Source organism: Mercenaria mercenaria, chromosome 1, assembly GCF_021730395.1.
Source record: "Mercenaria mercenaria strain notata chromosome 1, MADL_Memer_1, whole genome shotgun sequence".
In the NCBI taxonomy this organism is placed as follows: domain Eukaryota; kingdom Metazoa; phylum Mollusca; class Bivalvia; order Venerida; family Veneridae; genus Mercenaria; species Mercenaria mercenaria.
The window spans coordinates 88,142,388-88,156,840 of NC_069361.1; the positions used below are offsets into that span (position 1 = coordinate 88,142,388).

Genomic DNA, 14,453 nt, shown 5'->3' on the forward strand with positions numbered 1-14,453 from the left:
TTTTGCCACATTTTCCATGTCAAAAGGGGAATAATTTTGTAAAAATATAAGGCAGAGTGATGAAACTTGATATTTAAACTTACATTAAAATCTCAAATGTTTGTGTGAAATTTCAATCAAATGCATGAATAGATTTCTGAAATATTGAAATAAATGTTAATTTAAATGAAACAGGGAGATAATTTTGTTATCACAAAAGTTAAGATTATGGGAATCAGTATATGAACTTGTCTTATGATCCTGCAAACATGTTGTAAATTTTAATATGATATCTTAATTGGTCTCAAAGATGGGACAGGAGAAAGTTATTTCTATATATCACCCCCTAAAGTTTGGTGGGAGTATAATAATGGTACTGTCAGTTTTCTCACATTTATACGGATGCTTTGAATACAGGTGAAGGCAATGCCAACTTTTACACAGCAGTAAGTCTGTAACACAATAAACTAACACAACACCATCACAGAGATATTTCTTTATTCATCAAAGCCTATATCATTCCAGACTTAACAATAAGACTACAGTATTTATCAAAATAAAAAGTATACAAATAAAAACCTATATTTAATCATATACATACATAGTTTAAAACCAAACATATACACCAAAGTATAAAAAAGAAAGAATCCAAAAAAAAATCGAGAAAAAGAAATAAAAAAAAAAACAATTAAATATAGAAAAAGCTCTAAAGTCCAAAGCCCCATTGTGTTGTCTAAATGAAGTGGTCTCTACATTTAACTCTGCAATGTTAAAAAAATCTAGTAAAATATGGAAGCACTCTAAATTTTCAAATGCATGATTGTGCATGTGCTGAAACAAGAGCTGTCCGAGAACAAACACTCAACTATTCAAAAGCCTTGTCACAAAAAGTTCACTGAATTAATACAATGGAATAAACTTTCAATCCTATGATGCTAAATGAGATACAGAAATTTCTAAGTCTAAAAAGCTGCATAACTTTTTTGATAAAAGTGAAACAAAGTTATGGGACTGTTTTCTATTTCAGATCATCACAGTGAACAAGTTTATGAATTTTCAATCCATTCTAACAGTTACTGAGATACCAGCTTATAAATAAACACCTAAAAATGTTGTTGAAAAATGTGGCATAACTTTATTGTTAGGCAAACAGAGTTACAGAATCAGTACAGCACAAGTCATATCATCATAGTTAACGTGTATAAAGTTTCAGTCCATTCCCACAAGTGGTTACAGCCTACTACAAAAACTTAACCAAATACGACGCAAACACAAAGGGAAGAGTGCAATACCTCTAACTGCTCACTAAATAGTCAAGCTAAAAATAATATTCTTTATAGATGTTCAATTCTTACATAATCATTTTAAATAACTTTGAACTTGCTCTCCCTTTGGACACAATATATTTAGGTGATAATTCATACAGCTAGCTGCCCAATGATAAAAAAAGTAAAAAGTACATATATATCAAAGACCTTTTATCAAAATCTATATAATGTACAAATCCTGACTCTGTAAAGTTTCTGTATAAAGAGTTAAGAATGTGTTCCTACCTGTTTAAAAGGAATATTAACTGCTATCCTACATTTTTTTTAAATTTTACAAGAGAGAAAGGAAAGACAAATTTATCAGAGGTCAAAAAGATTTCATAATATAAAATATTGTTGGTTAAAAAGTGCATTTTATGATGTGCTGATATACACTGCTTCTGTTTAACTGTCAAACATAACAAGTTCAGGAAACAAAAAAATTACTGCTGGTTTATAATAAAATGATCAGTTTAGGAATTGATAAGTCATTAGTGACAAGATACATCACTGGTAAATGAAGTCTATGCTAGCTAGATATACACTATTGGCAGTTTCCTGAAAACGCCCATATAACTCATTTTACTAAAGTCTTCGTAAAAACCAAAACTGAAACAAATTTGTGTCTCCCGAGTTAATCAGTATCACATTTCAAAGTTACAGTTACCATCACACAGTGTAAATGCGCTACCAAATGATAAACCAGGTATATACAATGCCCATGGACATGATGTTGTTTCTTATCCCACATGCATATCACATTTTGATGTCAAAAGTTCAAATTCATCATTCAAAGTGACAACAAGTTATCACTCTCTGTGTACAAGTCTATATATTATGTTGGAACAAATACCTAAATAATTCTAGAAATTTTCAGCAAGCATGAAAAATCGGAATGAGACAACTGGTTCTTTATAGTTTGGCTAAGATTGTCCTTTGAGAAGGAACTTGCATATTTTATAATTTCAAAATTTTTCAAGTACAATGAAAACTATTTTTCGAGCACTATTGTAAAAGCCCAGAAAAGAAGTTTTGTGTGTCTGAAATAAAAAGTTAATTTGTTTAAACCAGAAGCTTTAAAGCATGCAGCCAGTACCTTATATTGTAGTGACAAATAATCTTGGGTTAAAAAATTTCATCATTCAGTTTTGCAAAAATACACATTGTCCTCTGTTGACAGTAAGCAAGGAGTTAGAAAACATGACTTTCAAAACACAATGCTCTCATCAAAATGATATAAAAAATTTCTCTGTATTACAAAATATGCATGAGGTAGATGATCTTTCATGTAATAATTTGATGCTGTATTGCTTACTCAAGACATATTGTTCTCCATGTATGCAGTAACTCACTGTTATCAAAACACAAAAAGCCACATTTGTTCTTGCAAGTTCAAATATTGACACATAGGAACATGAGCATTCTCAGGGATATTACAGTACCATACATGCAGTGTGAGCTGCTGTCAGGGTTATTACAGTACCATTCCTGCAGTGTGACTGGCAAATAGTCAACAATTAGCAGATAACATTCAGGCAGTTTAAAAGCGAATATGAAGTACAATGACTCTGACAAGTACTTCAAGACTGACTGTTCAAGTCCTTTTCTTCTTTTCAGCAAACACTGGTCAGAGGCAATGCACATAAGCTACAACAACTTTATGTATTTATACAGTTGTGACACATTACATATATGGCTATTAATGCATGTAAAACAGAAATATTCAAATGACTTTTTATAGCTGTGTCGCTGTTTATAGCGGAGTAACAGCAACCTGTGGCTATTTATAGCTGAGTAACAGCAACCTGTTCTATTTATAGCTGTGTAACAGCAACCTGTGGCTATTTATAGCTTTGTAACAGCAACCTGTTTCTATTTATAGCTGAGTAACAGCAACCTGTGGCTATTTATAGCCTGTATCTATTTATAGCTTAAGTCGCACCTCTTGCTTCTGCAATGTAAAATGAACTGCTCCATCCTCTGTTTTTTGCATATATCAAATGAACAACATCAGACAGTTAAAGTCACAGCAAAAAAACTCTTTACATAAATTTTGTAATGTTCTGTCTGGAATGTACTTTATCCTCGCATCATTTACCCCCCTCTTATAAAAACACTCAACAATTATCAATGGATTTCAACGAATATAAAAGTCAATAACCAAAACAAGGTACCACACTTGGTTACTATAAAAAGTAAAAACACAGAATTATATCAATAAACATTTTTTAATTCAAATAGTAACAAACTAGAAATGTGTCCATCAGAGAAGAATGCTCCTATTTTATGATGTAAAGACACAGAAGTTTATTTCTTGCATATAGTGTATTATGCTGGTTATGATTACAAATTATTTCTAGAACTCACCATGCAAGACAAAGTTATGCCTTATGTATGAACTGATGTGTTTAGTCCTGCTCTTTGACCTTCACCTTTGTACTTTAAACACAGTTCTTGTGCCAAACACATCACTGTGTTATGGTGACCATTTGTACCAACTTGTTTTTATCTCCCACCATGCACTACAAAATTCTCGACTAGACAGGAACAACTGTAATCAGTATAGTTTATAAAGAAAAATGCACCATATTAAGTAGACAATCATGACCTTGACCTTTGAAATGGCGTCATATCTCTTGCATGAAACACATTGTCTTGTTATGTACTTATGTCTTGTACTTCGAGTTCATGGCATGGTCTTTCACGTGGCACATCACTTTGTTGTGGCGGTCATTTGTCTTTTTCCAATCTTACCATGCATGACAAAATAATTGGCTGGACACAATCCAGCACACAAACATACTGAGTTACTTGTGGAGAACAGGTTAGTACTGGTACAGAATCTACGAGGACTGTTGATGTTACTGTTACATGACTGCAATACTGTTGAAAACTTGTTAAACCCAAAACAAACAAACAAACATACAGTGGTAACACTATACTGCCCTTGCCATTACTTAAAATGCATTCAGCTATCTAACAAATGTATTCAAATAAAACTACTTTTTTCTGGAAGCTGATAAAAAATACCTCGATTCATATTAACAGTAAGTAAGTAAGTTGCACTTGAAACTGTTGTAACTGGAATTAAGATATTACAAATACCACAAAAGATAGCATAATTTCAAGGACAGCAGTCCATTAAAAAACAAAAATTAGAGGTATGGGTATTATAGATTATTGCTAAGACAGACATCAGGACAGGTATTGCTTTCTATTTGAGATAAATGACTGATTCCGAGATGTGTATGGTATTAAATGGCTTTAGAAACGACAACTTTAAACTGTTAATGTAACCCGACAACTGAAGTTTATAGACTACAAACTTATTATCTGAAGGAAGTAAGTATGAAAAAGTAATAGTTTGTGACAAAGCTTCAAACAAAACTTATTTAAGTAATCAAAAGATTTTTCTTATGTTTGATATACTTGTCTTGTTTCAGACAGATAACGATCTGTATAGACACAGTGAAACCCTGCTCACTCAAGAATGCCTGGCTCTAGCATCCCACCTCACAGCAATTCATGTCTCCCTTCCCATTTTCTTTATATTTTTTCTATATTTGGATCACTCAAAACCCTGGATACCTCGAGTATTTTGCTAATTTCTTAGCAACCTTGAGTGTACTTATCTATTTGGGTTTTACGGCACACCAACACAGTATAGGTTATATGGCGCCAAAACAACCTTGAGTGATCAATGATGTACTGTATACCCGAAAAATGCAAGAATGTAACGAAACTAAACAAAACTCTTGCTAAACAGACCTCTAAGCTTTTACTGATAATCGTCCTCAAGGTTTAAGGTCTTGTGTATCAAAACCTATTTACCTGCAAAAGTATACAGAGAATAAATATCTTCTGTTAAGTACCTTACTCCTCTGTCACAAGCATACAGTTCATAAGTTTTATCGACATTTAACAATATACTTACTTTAATCTGACATGTTTTAAACCAATCTAAGTTAAGAAAAATTATCACTTAAAAGCATTATAGTAACACCATTATGCTGGTTCTACAAAAATAATGAGATCTCATGCATAGGCCTTCAGTTTAGAACCATTACTCCTGCATAAAAATATGTGTTTCTATGACTGCTCGTGTCAAATTTGCAGATAATAAATATGCCATTTTAATTCATCTTCAATTATACAACAATATCATGCCATTCAAACTAAGTTTTGCATTTATCAATAAATACACCAGAACTGTAGCATAGTTACGAATATCCCTTGCCTAAGTTTACTTTAGCAATGTCCCCTGCCTAAGGATATTTTGCTCGTACTATAATTGAGCCACGCCATGAGAAAACCAACACAGTGGGTTTGCGACCAGCATGGATCAGACCAGCCTACGCATCCGCGCAGTCTGGTCAAGATCCATGCTGTTCGCTAACAGTTTCTCTAATGGCAATAGACTTTGAAAGCGAACAGCATGGATCCTGACCAGACTGCGCGGATGCGCAGGCTGGTCTGGATCAATGCTGGTCGCAAAGCCACTATGTTGATTTTCTCATGGCACAGCTCAATTATGATCTTCCAAATTGAAAACTTGGGAGCTTTGGGCCATGGTCTTGTGCACACTGTTTGACATCTGAAAAACCACCTGTTACAGGTTATATTAGAGCCACTGATGAATGGCAGAGTTGGAAATGAATGTATGACCTAAATCTTGGAGCAATGTGCCTTGGTTGTAACCATGACACACTGCTTTGGGAAAATTTACGCTTAGTAAAGTAAAACTTCCTCGGTGGCTGAAGGTATGGTCAGGACATGGATTAGACCCTTTACAACTTTGACCACCAAGTATGACCTTGACATTGGAGCTGTGAGTTTGGGTCTAGTGAATATTCTGCCGAATAATATCAAAATGTTTTCATGGATGGCAGAGTTATGGACTGCTCATAAAGCAGGCACTGTAAATCATTAACTTCCAAATGTGATCTTGACCTTTTGGTAACAATTCTGACAAACTTTTGACATCTAAGCGTGACCTTGAACTTAGAACTAGAGGCTTTGTTCATATGCAAAACATATATCTTGATATGGAGAATATTACTGCCAAGAAATATCAAAATCTCTTAATGGATGGCAGAGTTATTGACAAAAATGCTAACAGCTATTTTCTATGAGCCAATTCTTTTCTTCAGAAAAGGTTGGGGACAATAAACATTGAATTCAGTCCAATGCCACCAACTTAAAAAAACATTCTCAAAAGTTCACTTGCTGTGGTATCAATAATTCTAGTTCAAGGGTAAAAATTTCTATCAAATAAAACTGTCTTTATAACATTTGCGTAAATATATTTATTGATACATACCATTACCATGTAATCCAGACAAAAATTGCATTGATCCATTCTTTCTCACTAACAATATGATACACTGAGTTTAGTCTCTAAGAATACATGCTAAAATTACAAGTTGATGTGGTATTAGTAATTCTGGCTCATTGGTGCATTATCAAAATAAAGTGATTCCCTTTTGCACTTTATGTATACATCAAATAAAATTGTCTTTCTAACTTCTATATATTCTAGAGTCTAACTAAAATATTAAAGAGAAAGTTTTATGAATTGTTCTAAATAGCATGTCCAAAAAGTCAATGAAGATATTGTGTGGTGTATTTTGTTAGTGTGTTTGAAGAAGCTGTATCTACTACAAATTCACCTGCTAGATTCACCTGTTGAGTTTGGCTATGTTCAGTTTGCAATTTGCTGTAAAAGTTGCAGGAATGCTATTACTGTCTGAATAGAAGGAAGGAGGGACTTTATTGTCAATAACCTCTGTGTAAATCAATCTGTCTTGTAATATGATTACAGTCAACCTCTGGGGAAATCCCTACCTTTATTCATTTAATGTATATCCATTTAACATAAAACACGCCAATTGCTTTAATGGCTTTCAATACTGCCATCTGAAGTCTCTCAATGTAAGTTCGAAAACTTTGGAATTCACCCACAATGGAAAGAGTAAAATTTCACTTTTCATCTGGTACAAAAGAGACTGAAATCAATGAACCAATTAATCACAATTTTGATTACTTAATCCTTTCATAAACCTTTAAGAAGAAAAACAGAGATACAAGAATTCACATGGGACATTGATTATTATTAAAGAATCAATTAAAACAAAATACAACATTAATGGAATGGTAGTAGGTGAAGAAATACGTACATGTCATTAACTATGGAAAATTCAGATGTTTTTTTTTTTTCAAGCATAAATTCTGTAAAATAATGTTCTTAAACTGTTTATGTTGAAAATTAACAAATAATGACATTAAAACACCGTTACCAGATCTACTGCATATTTTCTGCCTGGAAAAGCATTTTTTAGTCACTAACTATTTATCATTCTACTACATGATAATTGTTCGCCTGATCTGAATATATATAAAACACTTAATGCATAGACACACTTTTAGTAACAGATGGAAGTAAAGTTAGCACGCCCCATGTTCCAACAATTAGCACAAGGTACTAAAATGAGAGCTGTCAAAGGACAGCAATGCCAGACTGTTCAAAAGCCATTTACCTAAGAAAGTGAAACTTATTAATACAAAAAGTCGAAAAAAAGGGGCATAACTTTGTGAAGAAGCCAAAAAGAGTTCTGAAACCTGTGTAGCGAATGGCAGTTCATCACAGTAAACATTTGTGTGAAATTTTAATCCATTTCCACCCATAATTACAGAGATAACAGCTTACATACAAACATTTAACCTTTAGCCTGCTAAATTTCTAAAATGGACTGGTCCATCATTCAATTTGGGCAGTACCATTTATTATTTGAAGGGGTGTTTAGTGAAAATTTACTGACTGAATTGTGCACGGATGTGCAGGCTGATCTTGGTCTGCACTGGTCGCAAAGGCAGAATAACTTGCCGCCAGCAGGCAAAGGTTAACCAAATCAGGATGCAGAAGTAGACATCAACTTAGTAGATGAGTACAATAACTTTACCTATTCTTTGAATTTTCGAGCTAAAAATCACAGTTTTCAGTACACCAACATATATATATACACAAGAAATAAAAAGATCAATGTACATATATACAGAGTTTAACAACAGATATAAGTACAAAAATATATTTCATGCAATTCAGCAGTTAAGTGACTTCATTATATTGTTAAGTATGACCCCGTCAATAATTTTGGCAAACAAGTTTTTCATTTCTTGTAAAATATCTAGCAGGAGCTTTCATTTTTAAGCAGAATGTAAAACTCTATAGTCTAGTTAATTGACTAGTTAAAAGTTAATGCCAACAATTAAAGCTACAATAACAGTAAGATTGGACTGAAAGAGATAAAAAGATTTTTAGTAAATTGTTTAAGATCATTGATCTTAATATTAATGCTGAACTGTTTCGACAATAGAAAATTAAAACGGTCACTAAAATTATAACAATGTAGGCCTATCCCATACATGTCTGAAGTCCTGTAACCAAAACAATTTAACAAAGCAGGTTTTTTTTTTTAAATAATTGCTCAGTATTATAAATATCTGTACAAATTTCAACATGCTATTTTTCCCTGCTTTAACAATTTAAAAACTTAACAATTACATATCATCTAAAATACGACTTGCAGACGTCTTCCCAGCAGAATTTCTTTGATTTCTGCGAACCTGCTGCGACATCACTTCCTGTTTATGCCTGCAACAGTTAGAGTCAAACCTACACACAGCCCTGGGGAAAGTCACACTATCACAGTCACATTCTCTTTCTTTAGACTGGTCCACAGTCTTTAGCCGTTTAGTGGCTATGCGTTCTGAGCAAGAATCAAGGGAACTTGAGCGACCAGTCTGTTTGAGTAAGGCATGCTGGGGAGTGGTTGTCTGGGAGATGATGGAATGTTTGTCTTGTTGCTTGTTCAACAAGAACAGAAGATGGTCCAACAAATCACAAAAGAAGTTGTCTACTTCATCATAGCCTGAAAATTGTTATTATTTCAACATTATGAACACAATTAAAGGCAGTATGTGAAAGCATTTAGAAGATAATATGTTGCTTACCAATATCTTTCATCAAAGGCTGCATACATCTTATAGAAACATTTGGTTCCAACATAGTATGAATATTTTGTTTGTATTCCTTCCAAGTTTTTCTTTCTTAATATGTATGCCTATATTAACCTAAACCAATTGAATTGACATTAACACAGTGATGCTATATTGGTTTTGCAATGAAACATTCTTGAATTATGCATGTACTCAATTCACTATCAGTCAGACTGTAATCTGTAATATCAAACTATATCACATGACTCCTTGTATAAACAGTTGGTCCATAGTTTGAACTATATGACTGGACAATATTTGTAACATGTTTTCTGGGCTGATAAGTCAAAAAATTTAAAATATCACTGTGAAAATTAATTTTTGATGTTGTTTAATGAAACATTTGTTGATGTGCTTGCCAGTCAATAATCAGAACTACTGGCTCTCGGTCCTCTGGCAATAGTTTTGACCCCAAGCAGATAATATGATGTGTTGTTAAACGTTGTGGGAGTGAAATAGTCATTACATAATTTTGGTATTACACTAGTGCAATAAAATTTTGATGATGTCATTTTTAAGTAAAGAAGGTGTTGGTCAAACTAACTTTGTCTACCATAGGCAAAGAATGAAAGAATTTCGATGTTTCAGCAAAAAAGCTAACATGTGATAAAAACAAGGAGCTGCGTTCAATAAACGCTTAATGCCCCCGGTGGCATTCTTGTCGATACAAAGCAACCCAAGTCCACAACGAGGTCAAGGTCAAGGTCAAACTGAGGTCAGGTGATGTCTGAAGATGAGGAATGGTCACAGGTTACATCTGTATTAGTATCAATTCATTTTTGTAAGCGGTATTGATGCTAGACGAAACGGTCCCATTTGGTTAACCAAGAGATGGCCCATATAAAGCAACCTAAGTCCAAAATGAGGTCAAGGTCAAGGTCAAACTGAGGTCAGGTGATGTCTGAAGATGAGGAATGGTCACAGGTAACATCTGCATTAGTATCAAGTAATTCTAGTAAGAGGTATTGATGCTAGACGAAACGGTCCCATTTGGTTAACCAAGAGATGGCCCATATAAAGCAACCTAAGTCCAAAATGAGGTCAAGGTCAAGGTCAAACTGAGGTCAGGTGATCTCTGAAGATGAGGAATGGTCACAGGTTACATCTGCATTAGTATCAAGTAATTCTAGTAAGAGGTATTGATGCTAGACGAAACGGTCCCATTTGGTTAACCAAGAGATGGCCCATATAAAGCAACCTCAGTCCAAATTGAGGTCAAGGTCAAGGTCAAACTGAGGTCAGGTGATGTCTGAAGATGAGGAATGGTCACAGGTTACATCTGCATTAGTATCAAGTAATTCTAGTAAGGGGTATTGATGCTAGACAAAACGGTCCCAATTGGTTAACCTCGTACGTACGGACGGACGAACGAACGAACAGACAGGACAATCACTATATGCCTCCTGCATCAGTAGATGCCGGGGGCATAAAAATACATTAACCCTTAGTCTGCTGTCGGCAAGTCATTCAGCCCTTGCTACCAGTGCTGACCAAGATCAGCCTGCACATCCGTGCAGTCTGATCATGGTCTGCACTGTTCGCCATTCAGTCACTATCTTTTTGGTAAGCACCTCTTTTAACAGTTAATGGTACTGTCCAAATTGAAAGATGGACAAGTTCATTATAGAAATTTAGCAGGGTAAGGGTCAAGTATCTGTCTTTGTACATTGAATTTATCAAACTTGTTGCATAAATATGACAAAATGTTTAAAAGAGCCTCTCATTTTCAATCAACTGGTTTTATAAATTCAGTATGAACGAATAAAAGTCTCATGTAATATTGTCTACAAAAATAACGGTTTTTGATGGTTTTGCAATCATAAAGCAAACTTAATCCATGTTATTGCTATCCTTTATAAAGTTAGTATTTAATTACTTTTTTGCATTTATTTGCATTGCACAAAGATATTATTCTGAAATGGCCTTAAATATGTGCATTAATGTTTCATTTATATCAAAGAGTATAATAAACATAATATTATCAGCTTAGCGATCATGAAAACATCTGTCAGGATTTTTTTGTGATACTGAAGTAAATAATGTGTTAAAACTGTAAAGAGTACAAGCAGGAAATCTCCTTCGGCATATCATTTTAAAAGCCTTGGAAATGATATCTGAAAAAATCCTTACACCCATGATGCAACGTAATCTCTTAATCAAACTTTGGGACCAAGGCAGTTCAGTTCTAGAAGTTAGTGGTTTACATTGGTCATTGTTAATAGAAGGAATACATTTCAGATCCAATTGTTTAGCTTAAAGGAGAGTTTAGCTTTCCTGGGTTGTGATTTAAATGTATTGCACAGTAATGTTACGTCAGATTCTCACCAGTAAAAGAAGGAGTTTCAGCATCTTGTGACTGACCACTGTCATTATACCAATTTGTGAGGGAGAGAAACTTGCTTTACCAACTAGATCAAACAATGATAGAAAATCTCTTACTTGGAAAGACATTGATGTCAATTACAGCATATCTCTGTGTATCACTCTCTATAATCACATCCACACCAAACAGATCAAGTCCGAGCTTCTGGCGCAGGGTCTCACTGACCGCGTTCAGTTGTGCCAGATTGGGTTTGAGCGGGGAGCAGTCCTGATCCTCATAGTCAAGCTGTAAGTAGATAGGTGTTACCATGGATACACAACTCAAAACTTCTTTCGGAAGAACCTTTTCAAACCAATAAAGTTATAGCACATATTTCTTGCCAACATTTTAAAACATCTAATACAAATATTTGAAATACCCAATTTTAGGCCATACCAGTTTGTATCAGGCAGAAATGTATTTATACATTTATGTGTGTTAAAAAGTTTAGTAGAATATATCTTACTCAAATTCAGCCGTATTTATCACTATTCTTGTAATAAAGAAGATCTGATATTTAAAAATTATACTGCCTGTAGAAGACTGCTATGGCCTTATAATGCTGACAGGAAAAAATGTTTACTATATCTTTATTACTGTAAAAAGGTTGAGTAAAAACTACTCTTAACCTAAATCTAACATTACCTAAAATGAACAAATGCTATAAACTTCATTTCTTTCAAGAAAATGATTGTCAAGGTAAACAAAAGTTGAAAAGTTAAGTGTTCAATTCAGGACAGGTAATGCATTTTGTTATAATTTTTGTTGTTTAAACTGAGTCATGCAGATAACTCTGTTTTTGAAGAACCAAAACATTTATTATAAAATTAGCACATGGTGCAAGTTAAATCAATGTGAAGAAATGAAATTCATGGCACAAAATGGGTGAAAAAACATTAAACACTGATAAAAACATGGCTGACTTTGGAATTTACTGCAAAAACTGAAGAAGTGCAAAAACATCTTAGGAAACTCCATTACTGGTGTTAAGACTCGTAATACTTTATCAAGATTTCTTTCATTACCCATCTAGACAAAATTCTGAAATCTTTCACACCACAAGTATCAATAAGCCATATATATATCATGTATAATGTTTTTTTTTGTCTATAAGCCAAAAACTACACAGAAAACAGCACAAAAAGAGAGAAGATGTACAATAATTATTCACAAAACAAAAGCGTTGTTTTGTGTGTGACTTTACCTTGGTCAAGTGATGGGAGGAATCGCTTTTACATACTTCATGTGTGTCAAAAAATATGGTAGGGTGGTCTGCAACGAAATACATAATCAAGCATATATAGACAGTTAGTAACACTGTACACAGAAAAATAAGAAATGCAAAAAGCATTAAGTGTCTAAATTTGTTACATGGTCTTAAAGATTATTACTTTCAAAATCTCCTATTAAAACATGACTTAAGGTAAGTTGAAAACATATAAAATAGCCTATCAGTGCAAGACATCTATATAAAGAGATCACCAATCACAGATCATCAATCAAGATTATTCTATTTAAGTATTTTGACTGAAATAAGAGCATTTTATAAAAAAGATTTGAAGAAAAATACCCACCTTAATGGCTTTCATGTTATATACATACATGTATTATCCTAACTGCTAACCTATATAAAGATAAAATCAATGTAAACTAATGCAAGAATACATTATAAGCATGCAATGTCAATAACCAATGAAAAAATGAAAAATAACATACCAGTACGTTGTGAGTCAAACTCATGATTTACCCAACTGCCAACACAAAAAAGACTGTAAGGGTTCAAAATCTTGCCACAAAAACACAAATTTAAGAAACATGTGAAAACTCTGATGGCGACTACCATTATATTCATCATATAATGAAATCACCCTTTCACATGTATACGGGTGAAACACAATATAGGGAACAGTAGTGTTGCACTTGGAGGTGAAAAAATAAGTTCTTAATTTTGGCAAAAAAAGTATTTTTCTACATAGTAGAGTGCTTGAAGTATAAGCAGCTTAAGTGGTTTGCTGGTACTTGTATCGGAAATGTAATTTTTAAAGGCTGATAAAATGCATATTTTTGCTGGTTACGGACACTACAAGTGGTACATTTTGTAAAATAAAGCTTCAAATTTATGATAAACTTGAACTATTTTTACTGTTTTGTAGGACAAACACATGGAAATACATAATGCAAGGCAAAAATAGGACTGGGAAAGGTATAGATACTGAAAAAAGAAACATATTGTTGGATATTACTTTGTTGCTAAAAAACATGTATATTTCAAATCATCTGACATCTTCAATTTCAGTTTTAATGATGAAAACTTAATGAAAAATCAACACAAGTTCTGTCTTTGTTGAAACAAAATGACTTAGATTAAAAGGGAAAGTGAATAATTTTCAAAAAATCCTAAATATTGATGGATACCAGTAATTGGTTACGGACACTACAAAAAAGCCCCAAGAATGGTTTTGCATTAGATTATGTAAAAAACATTAAATCCACTCATGGATTATTTGGTATAATGTTAAAACGATATCTGAATGGAAAGTGTATTTAAATTTGATATTCTTCAAACAAAAATATACAACTTGCCAAATAAAACCAATGAAAAAGAAAACAGAACAGCAAAATCTGAAAACTGTTTTCATGAAATCTTGTAACTTAACAAGCAATATTAAGTTCTCTAAGTGATACATTATTATCAATACTTTGTATTCATATCACACAACTAACACTTACACTTTTTTACTCAAGAATGT

The 14,453-nt window shown here is 33.3% G+C and overlaps 1 protein-coding gene across 1 annotated transcript in view; it reads right to left on the bottom strand.

Moving 5' to 3' along the window:
* Positions 1-462: 462 nt before the first annotated feature.
* Positions 463-14,453, bottom strand: part of LOC123531371 (inositol-tetrakisphosphate 1-kinase-like) — an 84,633-nt gene continuing 70,642 nt past the window's right edge. The window contains exons 8-10 of the mRNA XM_045312241.2: positions 12,908-12,975; positions 11,781-11,949; positions 463-9,214 (exon numbers count right to left, since the gene is read on the bottom strand). Coding sequence (XP_045168176.1) covers positions 8,844-9,214; positions 11,781-11,949; positions 12,908-12,975 — 608 coding nt within the window. The 3' untranslated portion in view covers positions 463-8,843. The remainder of the gene's footprint in view (positions 9,215-11,780; positions 11,950-12,907; positions 12,976-14,453) is intronic.